The 19,057-nt window shown below is 37.9% G+C and overlaps 2 protein-coding genes across 2 annotated transcripts; one reads left to right on the top strand and one right to left on the bottom strand.

Moving 5' to 3' along the window:
- Positions 1-16,373: 16,373 nt before the first annotated feature.
- LOC120779767 (putative nuclease HARBI1) lies at positions 16,374-17,418 on the top strand. The gene is made up of 3 exons (XM_040112147.1): positions 16,374-16,408; positions 16,484-16,892; positions 16,945-17,418. The coding sequence occupies exons 2-3, from the start codon at positions 16,725-16,727 to the stop codon at positions 17,416-17,418; spliced, it is 642 nt and encodes a 213-aa protein (XP_039968081.1). The 5' UTR covers positions 16,374-16,408; positions 16,484-16,724.
- Positions 17,419-17,779: 361 nt separating this feature from the next.
- LOC120779769 lies at positions 17,780-18,675 on the bottom strand. Its single transcript, XM_040112148.1, has 3 exons — positions 18,388-18,675; positions 18,187-18,321; positions 17,780-18,130 (listed from the first exon to the last, which is right to left on the bottom strand). Exons 2-3 carry the CDS (start codon positions 18,235-18,237, stop codon positions 17,780-17,782), a joined length of 402 nt encoding a protein of 133 aa, XP_039968082.1. The 5' UTR covers positions 18,238-18,321; positions 18,388-18,675.
- Positions 18,676-19,057: the final 382 nt, after the last annotated feature.

Genomic DNA, 19,057 nt, shown 5'->3' on the forward strand with positions numbered 1-19,057 from the left:
CGTGTTCAGTAACACATTAAGGGGATTCTCTTGCTCTTGCAAAACCCTTGCACGGAGCACGAATTGCACAATTTTCCACTTGATGCAACGGCACAACAACAAACACTCGCAAAAAATTATTTGCAATGGCTGTAAAATATGTCAGACCTAAACCCATGTTTATTTTTGTGCAATGACACGTAAAAAAAAATTGCAACCCTGTGCCACCTGCTTTTTTACATAACGACATACAGTGAATCAAAAAAGTTTGGCACACCTCAGTTTTTCTATTTTGCTTCAATATAACTTTTAATTAACTGAACATGCCAAACAAAAAACAAACATATTTGTTTAAATAATGTTTTTTTAATATATATATATAAAAATTAAAAATAAAAACTTCATACAAGTAGGAAATTATTAAGAAAATAATGAAAAGTGTCATATTCATATCAAAAAAGTATTGGCACAAAATATAAAAATGGTAATACAAAAGATAAAGAAAAAGAAATTGAAAATGCTAAATATTTTGCTGCACCTCCCTTGGCTTTAATAATCGCTTGCAAACGCCTTTGTATACTTGCAACCAAATGGCAAGTCTCCTGAGTGGTAATATTGGCCCATTCATCCTTCAGAGCATTTTTAAGGGATTCTTTCGAAGTCATTTGGTGCTTGCGAATTTTTTTTCAAGCAATGCCAAATATGCTCAATGGGATTGAGATCAATGGATTGTGGAGGTGTTTTCTGCTGCTTGCAGTTATAAATTAACCACTCTTGTACCAAACGCGAAGTGTGTTTAGGATCATTGTCTTGCTGGAACTGCCATTTCTCTCCATTTAAGCTCAATTTAGTTACGCTCGGAAGCAAATTGTTCTTCAAAAGACTAAAATAAACCAGTTTATCCATTTTTCGTCTATAAAAACAAGATTCCCAAAGTCATTTGCCGCTATACACCCCCACACCATTACGTTTCCGCCGCCATGCTTGATTGTTTTTAAGATGTTATTTTCTTGGAGCTCCATGTTGGGCATTCGCCGTATTTTTTGAGACTCATCCGATCCAAATAAATTGAATTTGGATTCATCGCTGAAAATCACGTTTTTCCAAAAAGTTTCAGATTGGTGTAGGTGAGCTTTAGCGAAAACCAACCTCTTTTTTTGTTATCTTTTGAAATGTAAGGCTTTCCTCGAGGTACACGACCATGATAACCGGCCTTATGCAGGGTATTTCGGACTGCCTGTGAGCTAAATGTTTTCCCCAGTTGTTCCTGCATTTTTTCACTCAATTTTACAGCCGAAATTTTTGAATATTTTGCCACTGCACCAACAATGGATCGTTCCACCCGATCAGAAAAGTTTTTGGCCTCCCAGAGCCGTAATTGCTTTTTATTTTTCCGCTGTTTATGTAATGGTTTATTACATTCCTTACACTAGAAAATGATCTATTGACAATTTGTCCTATTTCGCGCAATGATTTTTTTCCAGGTACAGATTCAAAATGAGTTTCCGCACTTCAACGGTTATCTCCTTTCCGCGACCCATTTTGATCATTCTATGTCAAGGCTATACACATTACTAAAAGTCAATTGCTCTAATTATTCATTAATATGCAAAATCTAACAGAAGTCACCAAAATCGGGATCAAAGGAAGTCAACTTAAAGAGGAATATGCAAAAAACATGATGTGTGCCAATACTTTTTTGATGTGTTTTTCGCTGTTTCTGACTTCTTTTCTATATTTGGGGGGAGTGGAAGTGAATGTAACGGTATATTTTCGCTTGAATTTTGTTTGGTTTCTATCAGTTACACTATGTACAAAAATAATTGAATGAGATTATTTTTTGTTGCTTTTTAACTATCTTTCTTTAGAAAATCATATTGTGCCAAAATTTTTTTGATTCACTGTATTTCGCCGTTAAATTCTTGAGGAAGGTAAGTTTTAAATAGATTTTATAGTTTCTACTTAAATTATAAAGATTTTTTAAAGTTTTTTGTTAAGAATGAATGCGCTAATTCACAATAGTTATTCTCTTCATATATCACTAGATTCTGCAATGGGTGCTCTCTTGGCCTTGCATATTTCGGTATAGGATTTTTGCATTTTGTGTAATCGTGCTATCTTGCAAGAGCAAGAGAATCCCCCTAGTATTTCGTCTTCACCCTACACTCGACACCACATGTATATTACCTGGAGTTGATATTGAGAAAAGAAGTGTGGAAATTATTAATGCAAAATATGGTAGTAGGTAAGCAGTAGTGACCAGCCAGACGATGAAAACAGTATTAACTTACTTTTCCTTTTATCGCTGGTAGAGAAATTAAAACTTTCAGCCTGGTGTTTATGTTGTTGAAGATTTCGGGTCGTATGGTTTGGCCGCTCATTAAGAATTCATCTAACAAAAGCCCTAGTTAGTCGTTCTTCCTATTCGCTGTTTCGCGGCAATTGGAGATTTCAAGTGTATCCAGGTCTTTCTCCATCTGGTCTTTCCAACGGAGGGGAGGTCTTCCTCTGGTTCCCCCGGCGGATACAGCGCCGAATACTCTCCGAGCTGGAGTGTTCTCATCCATTCGGACCACAGTTCCTAGCCAGCGTAGGTGCTGTCTATTATTTCGCTAAACAATGCGAATGGCGTCGTATATTTCGTACAGCTCATCATTCTATCGACTGCGGTATGCGGACCATTAATCTTCCGACGACTTTTTGGTTGATGACAGAATTACAGACTAATAGAAAATTAAATTATATTATTTAATTATTATTTAAATTATAATTCTAAAATAATAAAAATACAATTATACAAATAATTAAACAAAAAAGCAGAATTAAAGGTGTAAATGAATAGAACACCACCCCCTCTAAATCAGACAGTTTTTTCGTGATCTATATCTTTACGGAAGACTTACTTAGAAATATTCACCTTCATAGTAACTAGGATTAAGCCAGGTGAAAGGAACTGTGAAGAAAAATTACGAATACTATTTGATTTAGACCTAATACCGGCTAAATTTTATAGTATAATGTTGAACAAAACATTACCGTATGATTAGATACAGGGCGTAAGACGCGCCCTCCTCTGCTCGACTCCTGCACTGTTATACGATATAACATCACACGTATTTATGTATGTACTATTCCTTAAGTGATTTACGAAGTCAATAAAAAATGTAGATTGCTAATTTAACTATTCCATTATATTGTTATCACGATGAATGATATCCTTGACAACAAGGAGCGAGCGGAGACGCGGGCTTAGACTAGTTGTTTATAAATTTCCAAACTTGTAATTCAAACCAAAAATGTGATAAACTAGAAGATCATATCTGCTCGTATATTAATAGTCGAAACAATTCAGCACAGGTATATTTTAATGTGTAGTTTAAAAAACTAAAAAATAAACTTTTAACAGTACTTCGAAAAAAAATACAAATGACACTAAGCATTCCGCGCTTTTTTCATGATAATAGAAGTCAATAATTATGTCACTTCTTAGTTTGAAGCGGTTTAAGAGAGTGTTTTTTAGTTTCTTTGATGGGGCACACCCAAAAACGCCGACTTTTGCGACGCTTTTAAAATAAATTTTAATTTTAACCCCACATTTGTTATCGAGTTATCACTACAGGAAATTCAAAAAGCTATTTGAGATATCGATTTAAAATTTTTGTAGATTGGTACGTTGTTTTTAAAAGTATTTTCTTATTTAGTTTACTTTAGCCGAGTTAACAACAGCGCGCCAGTCGTTTCTTCCTTTCGCAAGGTGGCTCCAATTGGAAATGCCAAGTGAAGCCAGGTCCTTTTCTACCTGGTCCCTTCAACGGAGTGAAGGTCTTCCTCTTACTCTGCTTCCTCCGGCGGGTACTGCATCGGATACTCTTAGAGCTGGAGCGTTTTCATCCATTCGGACAACATGACCTAGCCAGCGTAGCCGCTGTCTTTTAATTCGCTGAACTATGTCGATGTCGTCGTACTATATCTCGTACAATCGTACGTTCCATCGAATGCGATATTAGCCGTGGCCAACGCGCAAAGGACCATAAATCTTTCGCAGAACTTTTCTCTCCAAAACTCGCAACGTCGACTCATCCGTTGTTGACTTCGTCCAAGCCTCTGCCCCATATAGCAGGACGGTTGTTTGTTTGATGACAGGAGATATTTCGTCTTGCCGTCGTTCACTGCCAGACCCATTTTCTGTGCTTCCTTGTCCAGCCTGAAGAAAACAGAACTAACGGCGCGGGTGTTGAGGCCGATTATATCAATTTCATCGGCATACGCCAGGAGTTATACACTTTTATAGAAGATGGTATCTTCTCTATTTAGTTCTGCAGCTCGAACTATTTTCTCCAGAAGTAGGTTGAAAAAGTCGCACGATAGGGAATCGCCTTGTCTGAAACCTCGTTTGGTATCGAACGGCTCGGAGAGGTCCTTACCGATTCTGACGGAGCTTTTGGTGTTGCTCAACGTCAGCTTACACAGCCATATTAGTTTTGCGGGGATACCAAATTCAGACATCGCCGCATAAAGGCAGCTCTTTTTCGTGCTGTCTTGAAATCGACGAAGAGGTAGTGGTAACACCACTTTCCATAAATTTACAAAGCAATTACAAAAAAATTGGAATTATGGTTATAACTTCGTACATGTAGTAGTAGTTTAAACTTTAGTGAATGCTACATGTAATATGATGTTTTGAAACATATTCAGTAAAAAACTCATTGTCGAATTTAGGTGACATTATACGAGTATATACCTACTATTATTTTCTATGTGTAGTGATAAATTTTATTTTGAATTTTGAAATTACTAGTAGCTAGAGCTAGTAGGTAAACTTTTGACAGTTACATAGGAAAATACAAATATACATTTCTAAATTAACGGATTGAAATGACCCGCCGCCAACACAATAGGAGCATTCTCTTGCTCTTGCAAGATTGCAGATTGCAAAAATAGTATACCGAAATATACACGAGCACGAGAGCACCCATTGCAGAATCTAGAGATATATGAACGGCTGATTCGGTCAATTTATTGTGAATGACTATTATGCATAGCTATTGTGAATTGGCGCACCTTCTGCATACATTTTTAACAAAAAAAACTAACAAATCTTTATAATTTAAATGGAAATAATAAAATCCATTTAAAACTTACCTTCTTCAACAATTTAACGGCGTAATATGTCTTTATGTATAATGACAGCTAAAACAGGGTTGCAATTATGTTTTTGCGTGACATTGCACGCAAATATACATAGATTTTGGTCTGACATATTTTACAGCCATTGCAAATAATTTTCTGCGTGAGTTTGTTGTGTGCCGGTGCACCAAGAGGAAATATATGCAATTCTTGCAACGTGCAAGGGTTTTGCAAGAGCAAGAGAATACCCCTAATGTTATTAAGTAGTAAAAATTAATTTATTCAATTTAAAAATACATGAAAACAATAGTTTGCTTAATATAACGGAAAGCAAACTAGCAAACTAAACTGTACAGTAAAGTTATCGTAAAGTAAGCTAAAATAATAGTATACGAAGGCTGCTATATATATTCTGGTCTAGGGCAACACTAAGTGTTGCCAAGTGCAATCTGACATTTCCATTGGAGGTAGGTAGGTAGGAGTGCAGCCCTATCGGGCTCAATTAGCACTTGATGTGCCATTTTGATACACTATTCGTAGAACCACCTGTATCTGCTATTACGTTTCACCTTCTCTCTCAAACCATTTTGAGGTTTCGATGAAACTACTTATGTCCGATATGCTTTTGGTGGAAATCCATTCAAGATTTGGTGCTTGGTGGATTCCGAGTGTTTTGTGTCGGATCTGTGCTAGAGCTGGGCATTCGCAGAGAAAGTGGAAAATTGTTTCCTTGTTCTTGGCTTTTTCTATGCCTAGTACTTCTGCTTGGAAGATACTAGCCGAGTTCGGTAGACGTATAGAGAGAGATATGCGTAGATCAGCGGAGAATACCCTCGTGCCCACTCCGCAGTCCATTTTGGACCCGTCGGTATAGACTGAGGTGGTATCTTCCTCTACTATTGAACCTTTTCTCCATTCTACCATCTAGTATCCTCACCTGGAAGTGTCTACTGAAATCCAGCTTTGGGAGAATGTAGTCTGATTTGTTAATAGTGAACTTGTTTAGAATTACACTATGTCCGTAGTTCAGCTGTTTCCAACCTCCCAATTCTTTTATTCTTATCGCCGCAATAGCTGCTGTTTTGTGAATAAAAATGTCCATTGGTAGTTGATGCAGGATCACATTGAGCGCATCAGTCGGACATGACCTGATTGCACCCGTAACACCCGCACATGCTGCTCTTTGTATTCCATTTAATTTTCTAATATTGTATTGTTTGTTTAGCGCTGGCCACCATACCAGAGCTCCATATGTAAGTATAGGTCTTATGACAGCCGTATACATCCACATGATTATACTTGGTTTAAGGCCCCAATTCTTGTTGACGATTTTCTTACAAGTATAGTAGGCCATGTATGCTTTGTTTATTCTTTTTTCTATATTTATTTTCCAGGACAGTTTGGTGTCAATCTCACCCCCTAAGTATTTAGCTGTGGGGGATAGAGTGAGTGTTGTACCGTTTAGTACCGGAAGTTGAAACTGAGGTATTTTGGTTCTGCTAGTGAATAGCATCAGTTCTGTTTTGTTCGGGTTAACTCCTAGACCATTGTTTTTAGCTCCTAGGTTTAATCTACGAAGTGCTCTTTCCATAATCTCGCTGACTGTTGAAGGAAACATACCTGAAGCCAACAACACTATATAATCTGCATACGCTACTGCTTTCACTCCTCCACCGTTTAGTTGGAGTAGTATTTCGTTCAGCGCTACAACCCATAGAAGCGGAGAGAGGACCCCCCTTGAGGCGTTCCTCTACTCACATAGCTTGTTTGTGTTGCAGCGTCGTTTGAAGCTATAATCTTCCTATTCTCAAGCATCGATAGTATCCATCTGCACACAGTGTCGTCTATGCCACCATGTGCCAGAGAATTAATTATCGAATTTACTTCTATGTTGTTGAAGGCGCCCTCTATGTCTAGAAATGCAGCCATGGTGTATAGTTTGTGGTGTAGTGATTTTTCGATTACACTTATCACCTCGTGAAGGGCGGTTTCGGTTGATCGGCCCTTCATGTACGCATGTTGGGATTTCGATAACTTCTCCGCCATTATTGCTCTTACGTGTAGATCTATTAGCCTTTCTAGTACCTTCAGCATACAGGAGGTAAGGCTTATAGGTCTAAAATCTGTGGCATTCTCGTGTGTTCTTCTGCCTGGTTTTGGAAGGAGCACAACTTTACTCCTTTTCCAACTTCTTGGGATGTAAGATAGTTGAATGCTAGCCTTGTATATATTTTCAAGCCTTTGAACCTTTGGTTCTACTAGTTTTTGCAGCATTATGGGCATAATCCCGTCAGGACCTGCCGCTTTAAATGGTGCAAAACTGTTTATGGCATATTTGATTTTACTTTTGTCTACTATTTGGCTTCGATAGTCAGCTGCATTCAGCGGTGGTTCTGGCTGAACCCCTCGTTGAAGGCTGTTTTGCTGGCTCCTCGGGAAGTGCGTTGTGATTAGTACCTCCAGGGACTCTTTTTGCCGAGGAGTCCAATCACTTCCCTCAGCCCTAACGTAGGCAGTGTTAATATGATCTTTTGATAGCATTTACTCAGCCTATGGCTTCTCTGCAACTTTCTATCGATGTGCAGAAAGATTGCCATGAGTCCTTTTAGCTTTCCTGACTGCGTTTTTTGTATTCTTTCATAATGTCTTTATATGGCTGCCAGATTTTGGTTCTAAAACTCTCATTGAAAGTTTTCCTTAGTTGTGTTCTCAAACTCTTAGTTCACTGTTCCACCAAAGGCTTAGCAGACTTTCTCTTTTTCAAAACTGTTATGGAGTAGATTTATTAAAAGTTGTGGTTAAAATTTTTTCCAACTTCTCTACTTCTGAATCTAATTCCTCAGGATTTCTGATACTCTTGTTGCCTCCCTTTTCAAGGCATTTTGTTGCTATACTGGTAAATTTTCCCCATGGCGTTCTTCTAGGGTTCCGGTATGTGAGAGGCGCACTGTACTTCTCGCGGATGCTGAAGAGTATCCAAGAGTGATCCGACATGGAAGGCTCATCGGATACCCTCCAGTTATCCACAACGAGACTGTCTGTGTCTGTTGATAGCGTGAGGTCAAGCACTTCGTCCCACCCCGGAAACCTATCCGAGCTTGGGAGAGTAAATGTTGGCTTATTGCCCTTGTTGCAAATACTTAGATTACTATTCAAAATATACTGCAAGAGTGACTCACCTCTGGTGTTTATATTGGAGCTACCCCATACGGTGTGCCTTACGTTTGCATCACACCCTATTAGGACATCATCCCTCCTGTTCTTCTCTACTAGTCTGGCGAGCGGGGCCGGTGGTAAGTCTTCGTCATGGGCCAAGTAGGCCGAGACCAAGAAGAAGGGCTTTTCCTTCTGTTCCACCTTTACCACTGTGATATCTGCTGTGCTGTAATTAGGACAAAGAAATGCATTTATACTTTTATTGATAAGGATGCATGCCCTAGGTTTACCTCTGTTCCGTGTGTAAAACAGGTTATAGTTGCTGCTGTTTAGCCCTTTAATGGAATCATCATTGACCCAGGGCTCCTGTACTAGGCTGATGTCGATGCCCCTCTCGTTTACGAGGGTTGTCAGATTCGCTGTAGCACTCTTCGAGTGCTGCAGGTTTATCTGTACACATCTAAGGTTGTTATTGGGCATCTCGGGTTTCTTCGATGCCTACATTCCTTAGTAACTGGCTGGCGTCGTCGACCTCTTCCGTGTCGTCTTCGTCAGCCGCTTTGTCGCCTTGGAAGATTTTTAGTCTGGCCTTGCGGATTCCGAAGCTGATTTTGTAGTCAGTCTTTTTCAGAGCTTCAATGGACTCATCACAAATGGCCACTAGTATTGGCTTACTTGCTTTATTAGGTTTTTCCTCCTTGATTAGCTGCCACTCATTTATAACTGGTATAGATTTGTTCTGCAGCTTAATGCACCTCAGGAGTTTTACGCCTGGCTCCTCTAGAGGGGGTAACCAAATGCGAGCACGAGGTCTCTTTGGAATGTCCCTGGCGGGTATAAGCCTCAATTGGAGGCCTACGAAGGCGTTGCTAATTATAGCAACACTACCCGTCAGGAAATCTAGGGAGGCCTGGTCCGCGCATTTGATGACCCTGTAGCCCCTGAGGGTCTCAGAGGAGTCAAACTCCGGGTGGGGACCCGCAGGATTGTCGAGTACATAGCTTAGCACCATACTCGACAATCTGACGTCGATCTCCACCCATCTCTCCTGTATTGTGCCCGGAGAGGACGAATTTCCATCTATAATGGCCACCTGCAGGCTATCCCTGGCTACATCGCAGAAATGCCTTGCCGTTGTTGTGCTGCTGTGTTCTCCTTCACTCCGCCTCGGTTTTTTGGGCTGAGTTCCGGGTACCTCTGTGATGGAGCGATTTCTCTTTTGAGAAGTGCTCTCTAGTTTGTTCTCTACTTGAGGTTGTGATTGCTTCCTTTTCAGGTAGCCTTCATATTCCTCTACGATGGATTTGAGGCGCTTTGTTTCAGCCTCATCAACTGGGGTACCGGCTGCCTGGTCTTTGGCTATCTTCCCTAGTATGAAGACCGCCCTCTGGTACCGGTTTTTCCTCAGCTGATTATGGGATTTCTTGCGCTTCTTTTTGTTCTCACTTTTAGCCGCCAGTGCACTTTGGTTGGTGCTCATGGCAGCCTTGGAGGTGGACGCTTCGTCCCTTACCTCTGTGGTTTTCACTGCTGTATCTACCGGTATACTTTGTTTGGTATGTTCGGTAGTACTCTTACTCGTCTCCTGGCTGGAGCGGCGGCAAGTAAGTTCGTCCTCATCGGATTCCGTTATAGGATTCCGATAGCTCATGTCCTTAGTCGTTGCTGTTGTCGTCAATTTGGTTGTTGTAGTTGGTGTTGTTGTTTTTGTATTGTTTGCGTTCATGTTTGGTCCCACGAGTAGTCCGGAAAGGGTAGTCACTCGTCCGCAGAGCCGGTATGTGGAGAGAAAGCTTTTATACCTCCGACCTCGCCCGGGCATCGGAGGGGACCGTTCGCGATCAGCTATTTATTACCCCCCGCTGACCATTGAGCCCTCGGCACGGGTACCTCGACACCTTGGCTTAGGGTGGTGTTGGTTCGGGTGTCCTCATACTTCCACAATAGGAGATGAGCGTAAAACCTAGGGTTTATTCATCCATATCACTATTGTGGGAATTATGAAGTGTCCCTCTTAGTTCGTAAGATTAGAGTGCGTTTCCTTTGGGATGCACACTTTACTCTTACTTAAGCCCCTTCGCCACGACAAGGCGACCAACTTCAAAGGAGTTCCATTGGAAAGTTTGATATTTTTTAGCATAACATCACTCAGAACGTTTTGTCATTTAATCGTGAATTGTTTTATTTACAGGGAATTAAAAAATTCATCTCGGCCAAAAAATGGAATTAACTCGTGAACATTTTCGTGCGATCATTTTTCACAACTTTCGACGTGGATTATCACGACAAGAGTGTATCGATGAACTAAAATCTTTGTATGGCTATGAAGCACCATCCTATAGCACTGTGAAAAACTGGTACAACGAATTCAATCGTGGCTAACGCTCGCTCAAAGACGAATTCCGTGAAGGTCGTCCAAAAGCAGCCGTTGTGCCAGAAAACATCGATGCCGTTCGTGAACTGATAATGCAAGACCGTTATGTAACATACCTTCAGATAGAGGCATGCCTACGCATTTCTCCCACCAGCATACATTCGATATTGCATGAACACCTGGCCGTAAAAAAGGTTTGTTCTCGTTGGATCCCGCACAATTTAACAATCGCTCAAAAAAAAAGGCTCGTGTGGATTGGTGTAAAGAAATGCTGAAAAAATACGATCGCGGTGCTTCAAAAGAAGTTTGTAAGATCGCCACAGGTGACGAATCATGGATCTATGCGTATGAGCCCGAAACAAAACAGCAATCGACAAAAACAATTAAAAAAAAAACAAAAAAATAAAAATAAAAAATAACAAAACAAAAACATTTTCGTTGATAAAGTTGCCTATTTACATTATTAGGCCATTAGCTACCTACGTAGCTATTAAAGGAGTTGTTAAGCAGGTCATAATATAGACATACATATTTTGGTAAAAATAATATATAATTGGAATATTTTAAAACTTACGAACATATCTCATCTGATTAAAGGTTGATAAAAGGGCGACAGCCGTAGAAGCAAGAGCCTAAGGCTCTCACTATTTTTTACAATTAATATAAAGACGTAGTTTAGTATACAAAATAAGGTTAAGTAAAATTCAAATCAACAAATAGACTGTGACCTCTAAAATAAGCTTTTCAATAAAATAACTTTAAAGTTTTAGGAGCTTGAACTTTAATATTGCAAATAATGAAATTACACAGTTTTTGTAAACTGTAAAGATTTGTGTTGGAAGAGATCTCTAAAACGGCCACAACTTCATCGATATCCTTTGAGGTAATATTCGGACGAAGATCTACTATATCCTAGAAAAATTCATTTAAAATAACAATATAATTTTTAATTTACATTGTTTTTAGCAAAGTTTAGCAAATCTTTGATACATTGTGCTTATGAAACTATTTGGTTGGTTGAAAGGGATGATCGGCGAACCGCAGGCACCCGCACTTGAGCTTATTGTACTTCTGTGTGATTCCATTCGACAAAGTACCCAATCGATTTTAAATGAAGGCCCTCGAATCGCCCTACTCTGATCGCACACACCAGTTCTATTAAGTTAGCTCGTTTAGAGATTTTACTAAACGTCGGTGCTGTTTCAGTGCGAGTCTTCTTAATGAGAGGGGATTCACCTCACGCGGCCTCTGTCGCTTGACTTATGGTTAAGACTCTCTCGAACCCACTGCTTCTTCTTCAGTGTTTAGCATATTCTCTTTATCTTTTGAACCATACGGCGTCCCCACATTAACTTCCATGCTGCTGCGGCCTGCTTTTTACTGGGGCTTTTAATGTTGCCTGTGGTTACCAAACTTTATCATAAGATCCTCTACTGGAACTGACGATTGCACCTTGCACCTCAGCCTTACCGACGTTTCCAGTAGGCTGGTTTCTGCTGACTGGCTTGCCATCCCTGTGCCAGTAACCGTGAGGACGATACCGTCGCCCCGATTCTGATTCTCCCAGTTTTTGCCGAGTCATAAAAGATGTGTGTGGTCTATCGTTGTCCTGATCGAAGATCTTTCTGCTGATCAGTTCTGGCCGTTTATTTTCGATTTCTTCAATCTTATCAGTTGCTGACAGTAAAATGTAGAATCCATCGTTCGACCAGACTGTAACAGCAGTGGATGATTCCTTTTATACCCCATCAAACACTCAGCATAGCCTTTCGAGGCGTCAATCCTGGCTTTGCGACCATTTTTTGAGCTTCACCACGCCTGGACCATGATCCTTTTCGCATGTTACTGTCGTATTTGATCCACTTTTCATCACCTGTTACCATTCGCTTCAGAAATGTTTAGATTTTATTTCGTTTCAGCAAAGAATCGCAGATGTTAATTCGGTCCATTAAATTTTTATAGACAATTCATGTTTTACCCAAACATCGAGCTTCTTCTTGTAGCCAGCCTTTTTTAAATGGTTCAAAACCTTTTGATGATGAAGGTTAATTTCCTTAGCAATGTCATGGCTGCTTATGTGACGGTCCTGCTCTATCTTTTCCATAATTTCACCGACTTTTTAAACGACAGGTCGACCAGAGCGAGGTATGTACATCTTCCACTTCGAAGTGCTGCACGAACTGATACGGCATCGTATCCGTAAACTTCACAAACTTCATTGGTGCCTTGCGTGGCCTTCCTCCCTTTTTTATACAAAATTTTCAAAATATATCGAATTTCTTCATTATTTTCACTCATTTTTGAACAGCTGTAGTTTTAATTAAAATCTCACCTTTCCAACACTATATGATATGACACAATGTGATTGGTAGCACTGGAGATATACGACTGCACCGACATCTATTAACAAAATACGAAAAGACTTTTTCGACTACCCAAAATCTTTAAAATTTTTCTTTACTGACCAAATTTCAGCTTTGCAAAAATTAGTGCATATGATTATTCTCCTTTTAAGCCACAGATACATGGTTTACAAATGCAAGTAAATTTAATAATGTAGATTTCCATTCCGTGGCGAGAAAATGAAATTAAAGAAAAACTTGAAAAAGTTATTTGATCTGTAATAATACCTTCAAATTTTGCTTTTACCGGTATTTTACAATGGATGACCAAAATACACTCTTATGTGAAAGCATTATAAAGGACTGTTTACATATATTCTTTGTTTAAAAAATAAATTAAGTACAGAAGACGTGGAACGAGAAGGTTCATAGTGTGCCGATTGTCCAAATGGTCCACTTTTCGCAGGGCGATGAGCGTGTTTCACCAAAGAAAATTAATTAGCATATTTTACCACAGTTAAACAACCAAAAAGAACAGAATGGAGCATTTTTCAGTGTTAAATGACAAAATAATGCAAATACATATTAAGAATGTACGCTTACCGGTCAACATTTTCAAGTAATCGAAAATTTTACTATAACTTCCAATCTAATTAATATTACATAACTCCTATTAACTCCATCTATAGCTTTGGGGACATATTCTTAGATAATTTTTAGAAAGATTTAAGCAAAAAGAAATCGATATTTCGAAGTTTCTAAAGCAGGCTCCCCCCTTAAATATTTCAATACAATTACACATTTTTTCTCTATTTACATACATATGTACTAACACGAACGCACATGTTCGGATTATTATTTTTTAACATAGATGCGATGAAAAACAGGGGTCGAATCACGTAAAAGCCTGTATTTCGTATTATGACATACGTGATCGCAACGCTTCTATCGTAATCTGGCATGATGACATACGTGAACAAGTATATAAACGTATCCGTTTGTTCGAATCGTCATTCGAAGGCAAACTACCAATCGTAATAGGCAAATTTATGGAAATGTGAGCAATTTTCTTTAAACTTTATGCTTTTTACAATTTTTAGTAATAAAGAACATAAACAAGAAACCAATGAATAGAATATCTCATAAAAATTAAAAAAAAAAATTATTTATATGAACAAAATTTTTGTATTTTAGTTGACATTAAAAATAAAATTATGTACAAGGTTAAGGACATATACATTTTTGAATAAAATTTATTAAAAAATACTTTATTTGGTCTTTTATCGTTTGGTCGATTGCGGGGAGTCGGTTCGCTACCCCGGTGTCCATTTCTTGTGTGTAATAAGAATCGCAATTTTGAGGGTCGCATTTTATTGTAAATTTTATGTAGATGTATGATATGTAATGACTCACAAATATTAGCAAATCTTCCACTTTTGTGGGGTGATACCTTCCTCTCTTGCCATTTCCTAAAATTCTCCACCGTCTTTTTAAGATTCCAATGCTTTGTTCAACGATACATCTAAAAAGAAAATTTTGTTAATGGGGTTTCATAATTTGTTTTTTTTTTTATACCTACGCTATTGCTACGATCTCTCAGCTATATCCGCACTATTTTTTTATCCTCATCACTTTCAATAGAGCTCAAATAAAAAAAACAAAGTTGGATTCATTTTGATATTTAATTAGCTTTTGTTAGTTTATTGAAAATTTCGAAACAGTTTTGATAGTTCCATATCTATTGTGACCTAAAAATACGATCCAAAGCAGTGTGAAATTTAACAACTATTGTGAAGTGAGAACACATTACGATCCGTTTGTTCTCGTATGTCATAATGCCAATCACCGCATACGACTGACGTATCACGTAATTTTCTTTCGTATATTTGCCGATCCGCGCACGGATGTAACGATTCGACCCCAGTTATCTCATTTCTTGATTTATTGCAATGAATTCGCATGAGAAAACATAATTCCCTACATTGTCAAAAGAAAATCCCAAAAAGGGTAATAAAAAAACGATTGAACGCGTGTCATTCGCGCTAGTTAATATTTTAACCTTTAACCACAACCTTATGTTTCAGTGAACATTAAAGAAAAATCATCAAAACAACTTTATCTTAGAACAATAGAAGCGCACTATCAGTACAACAAACAATAACAACCCAAATAGTTATTTACTAGTAAACAACCAGCATCTCAATAGTATGAGCAGCGATAAGCATAGCCTATATAAGCAACTGGAACAATAGCCTCGACGTCACTTTATCATTATCGACTGCCGAGTAACAAATTACCACTTGTAACACTTGTACAGTTTAAGTGTAATATATTCAATATTGTACATGTGCATACGGTAAAATATTATACAAATAAAGGATCAGTCAGAACCAATCTCATTGGCTGACTTAAAATTATATATTTATTTTATTCCTAACGAGTAAATAAATTAACTCGCTCGTAGAACAAGAAGGTAAGTGGATGAATTTTATGTGATTTTTTAACAATATTTTGCAAATAATTACTTCATTTGTTTTTATAGTATTGGAAATCAGAACAGAACTGGAAATAGCAGCAGCATCAATACCATATAAATTGTTAAGTAAGTATGTGAAAATACATAGTGTGTGTTCTTTGAAATTGGCCTGCGCAGTCCAACAAATACATAAGTACATACAAGTATGTGTTTTATGCGTTTAAGGCGGTCTGCACAATCCAATATAATATGTGAAAACAAATGTTTGTTTTGTATATTAAATGATCAGATAATATTTATTGCAGATAATATCATCATTTTTATTTAATTAATCTGTCTTTTCAGAGTTTATCACTATTTTGATTCAATCAATCTTTGCTTTCAGAGTAAATATTTAATATATTTTGTTTTTCAGAATTTTAGACGAAGATTAGATATTACGAATTCTATTTAATTATTCTTTATTTTCAGATATTAATAATTTTTTTATAAAATATATTTGTACATATCTATATATATAAAAATAAGTCCGTATATGTACGTCGCCGAACTAATCATAAACGCGACGTGCGACTTCAACCAAACTTATACCAGGAATCAGGGATAATGGGATGCCCAACTTATTCCAGCGTGAGAGCGCCTCAAAATAAGCGTTTTTTATAACATTTTCCATTGTGGCCACATCGAACAAAATAAGAATTTTTGGGCATTTAAATTAAAACGCCCAACGTTTATTACGATTGCAAATTATTATATATTGGACATTTAATATATGGCGAAACCACTTAAATCCTTTTTTATGATTTTATGATATATTAAAACAACTGACTTTCGATCTTTCAATACTCAGTAAGGTGAATTAAGCCTGTTAGTTGTCAATTAATGAATGTTTTTAGTCATTTGTAATAGAGTTTTAAGGGATCATTCCAATCCCTTGGATATCCCAGATTCCGTGTAAGTATATATAAAACAAAGTTTGGAACAAAAGAGATGCATTTTGTCCCAATAAAGTTTTGTTGCCTATTACAGGATAAGTAAAGAAGCGTTTCTTGAAATTGTTCGTGATGTCCAACCATTCATAAATCCGTCATCTATTACGATTGAAATAAAGCTTGCTACTACTTTGAGGTACCTTGCAGAGGGAGGATTCCAGCGCTCGGTAGGAAAAGACACCGACATATCCCTTGCAAGTAGTACCGTGTGCAAAGTCTTACATGAGGTGCTAAATGCTTTAGAAAAAGAACTGTGTCCAAAATGGATTAAACTACAAATGAGCGAAGAAGAAATTAAAATGTCGAAAGCACATTTTTTCAACAATTTTTGTATTCCCGGAATAATCGGTTGTGTGGACGGGACACACATAAAAATTACGAAGCCCCACCAAAATGAGCATCTGTTTTTTAACAGAAAGGGTTACTTCAGCGTTAATGCGATCATTGTGAGTTACAAATATGAAATTTGTTGTTGATACTAATTAATTTGTTTTACAGATTTGCGATTACAGAATGCGTATAACGCCTGTGGATGCATGCCACCCTGGCTCCAGTCATGACGCCTTTATATTTTCATTAAGTGCTGCCAAACAATATCTTTCATCCAGGTATGTGGGCGGAGACCATAGATCTTGGCTACTAGGAGATTCAGGATATGGCTTGGAACCATATTTACTTACCCTTTATCGTGATGCAAACGCTGGGTCACCCCAGCACAAATTCAATTTACAACACTCCAAGGCAAGAAATATCGTTGAGAGAGTAATCGGAGTCCTCAAGAGCCGCTTTAAATGTCTTCAAACAACTATGCCATATGTCCCAGAGAAAGTTATAAAAATTATAAATATATGCAGTGCTTTGCACAACATTTGTCGCCATTATAACCTGGATGTCTTTGCTTTAGATGTAGTGGACGATTTTCTGGACGAAGAAGTTGCTGATCATAACTGCCGCTGTATCCATTCGAGCTGAAATCGCAAATAACTTAACGCGTATAGTTTTATTTTCATATTTTTTATTCAATAAAAAACAATAAAAACATCACACATGACTGAGATCATTTAATACTATTAATAATTAGTAAAATTAAAAGTAAAATTATTCGGTATTTTTAGTACTTGGTTTTAAATAAATATCCCTTTGGACTCGAATTTCTTCAATTTCTAACATCTTTTGTTTAATAATATTTTTAGCGATCAAGCTTTCCTGCTTGGCCAGATAATACTTTCGACGATCGTCATTTTGTTCGGCAATAAGCTGGTTTTGTTGCGCCACTAACTTCGTCAACTTTTCCATATTTGCAGAAAGAAGCTGCAATGTATCGGATATCTTCTCAACTGCACCTGCTTCTGTTTGCCATGTGCTTTTTGAGACAATCTTGCACTTTACTGTCCTCATGCCGTCGTTTGCGTGGTGTGGACTTTGGTCCGCCGCTGGCAATTTCTTCAATACTTAAAATGGCATCCAAAGAATCGTTTTCCACATCAACAGAATTAACGCTCACTCCAAATGAAGCGCTATTTGCAATACCTTCCACCGCCGTGTAAATTCCACATATTCGAGCAACTTCTTCCTCACTGGGGGTCAGGGAAAATTTATTGAATTGCCCTCCTCCAGTAGCTCTGCTTTCGTTTTTGTTGTGCGCGATTTTCTTTCTAATGCAGCCTTTCCAATCGGACCATACCTATTAAAAAAATGTTAATGCAGTTCACATATGTACATGTATGATATTTTTCTCACTTTCTTCCAGCCGTTAACGTCTTTTTGCGGTGGACCTTCGCTATTTAACATTTTGGCAAGGTCTGCCCACAAAGCCTCCGCAGCGCTCAGCAATTTAAAAAAATATTTTCCTGGGTTTGGCTTTTATGTTTTCCCCTAAAATAAGAAAAGGAAAGTATTAATTTTTGTGAAGAAATCCAAATAACTGGCTCAAATACTTACATCTTAAGTTTTACAAGCAAATTCAATAATTTTCTATTTTGTATTAATTTAGACTTGCTTCACCGCTTGAAATACAATAAATCCAATAATTTCGCGCTCTTATTTTTGACCGATATCAAAACGTCAAACAATTTGCGAAATCGATTTCTAGAACATGCCATATCGCAACGATTTCATGTTCGAAAAATGTGTATTCGTAATCGCAAAGTGGTATTCAGAACACCGTCTCACGATTTCATTGTCATTTTCATGCGAAAACGATTTCTGGAACATGCCTGTAAATTTCGCATTTTCTTTGATTTTGTTTTAAATTTTTATTAACGATCTTGAACGGCGGCAACAAATTTCTCCGTTTGCATATATTTTTGGTATAATTTCAATCTGGCCGTTCCAGTCATTCCAATTGCAAAACGTCAAAACCTACCCAATCCAGTCAACTGTCAAAGTTCGGTAGGTGAGCGGCTCTCACATTTCCAGTGACAGGAGAGTTGGGCATCCCATTATTCCTGCTTATACACTACGTAGGCAGTGGCCCATATATGGTTTGTATGAAGTTTGGTTGAAATCCGATAACGTATATGTGTGCGATGCGTATGTAAAGTGAGTGTGTTTTTGCCGCAGGCATTTTTTGTACCGCATACAGCATTCATTAGTATTGAATACATTTTTG

This window comes from Bactrocera tryoni, unplaced genomic scaffold (genome assembly GCF_016617805.1).
Source record: "Bactrocera tryoni isolate S06 unplaced genomic scaffold, CSIRO_BtryS06_freeze2 scaffold_11, whole genome shotgun sequence".
Lineage (NCBI taxonomy): Eukaryota > Metazoa > Arthropoda > Insecta > Diptera > Tephritidae > Bactrocera > Bactrocera tryoni.

Bases quoted from the DNA above. Each gene is read 5' to 3' on its own strand.
- LOC120779767 (XM_040112147.1), top strand. From the start codon at position 16,725: ATGAGCGAAGAAGAAATTAAAATGTCGAAAGCACATTTTTTCAACAAT. The intron at 16,893-16,944 runs GTGAGTTACAAA...TTTGTTTTACAG, and splicing joins TCAGCGTTAATGCGATCATT to ATTTGCGATTACAGAATGCG.
- LOC120779769 (XM_040112148.1), bottom strand. From the start codon at position 18,237: ATGTTAAATAGCGAAGGTCCACCGCAAAAAGACGTTAACGGCTGGAAG. The intron at 18,131-18,186 runs GTGAGAAAAATA...TTTTTTTAATAG, and splicing joins ACGTTAACGGCTGGAAGAAA to GTATGGTCCGATTGGAAAGG.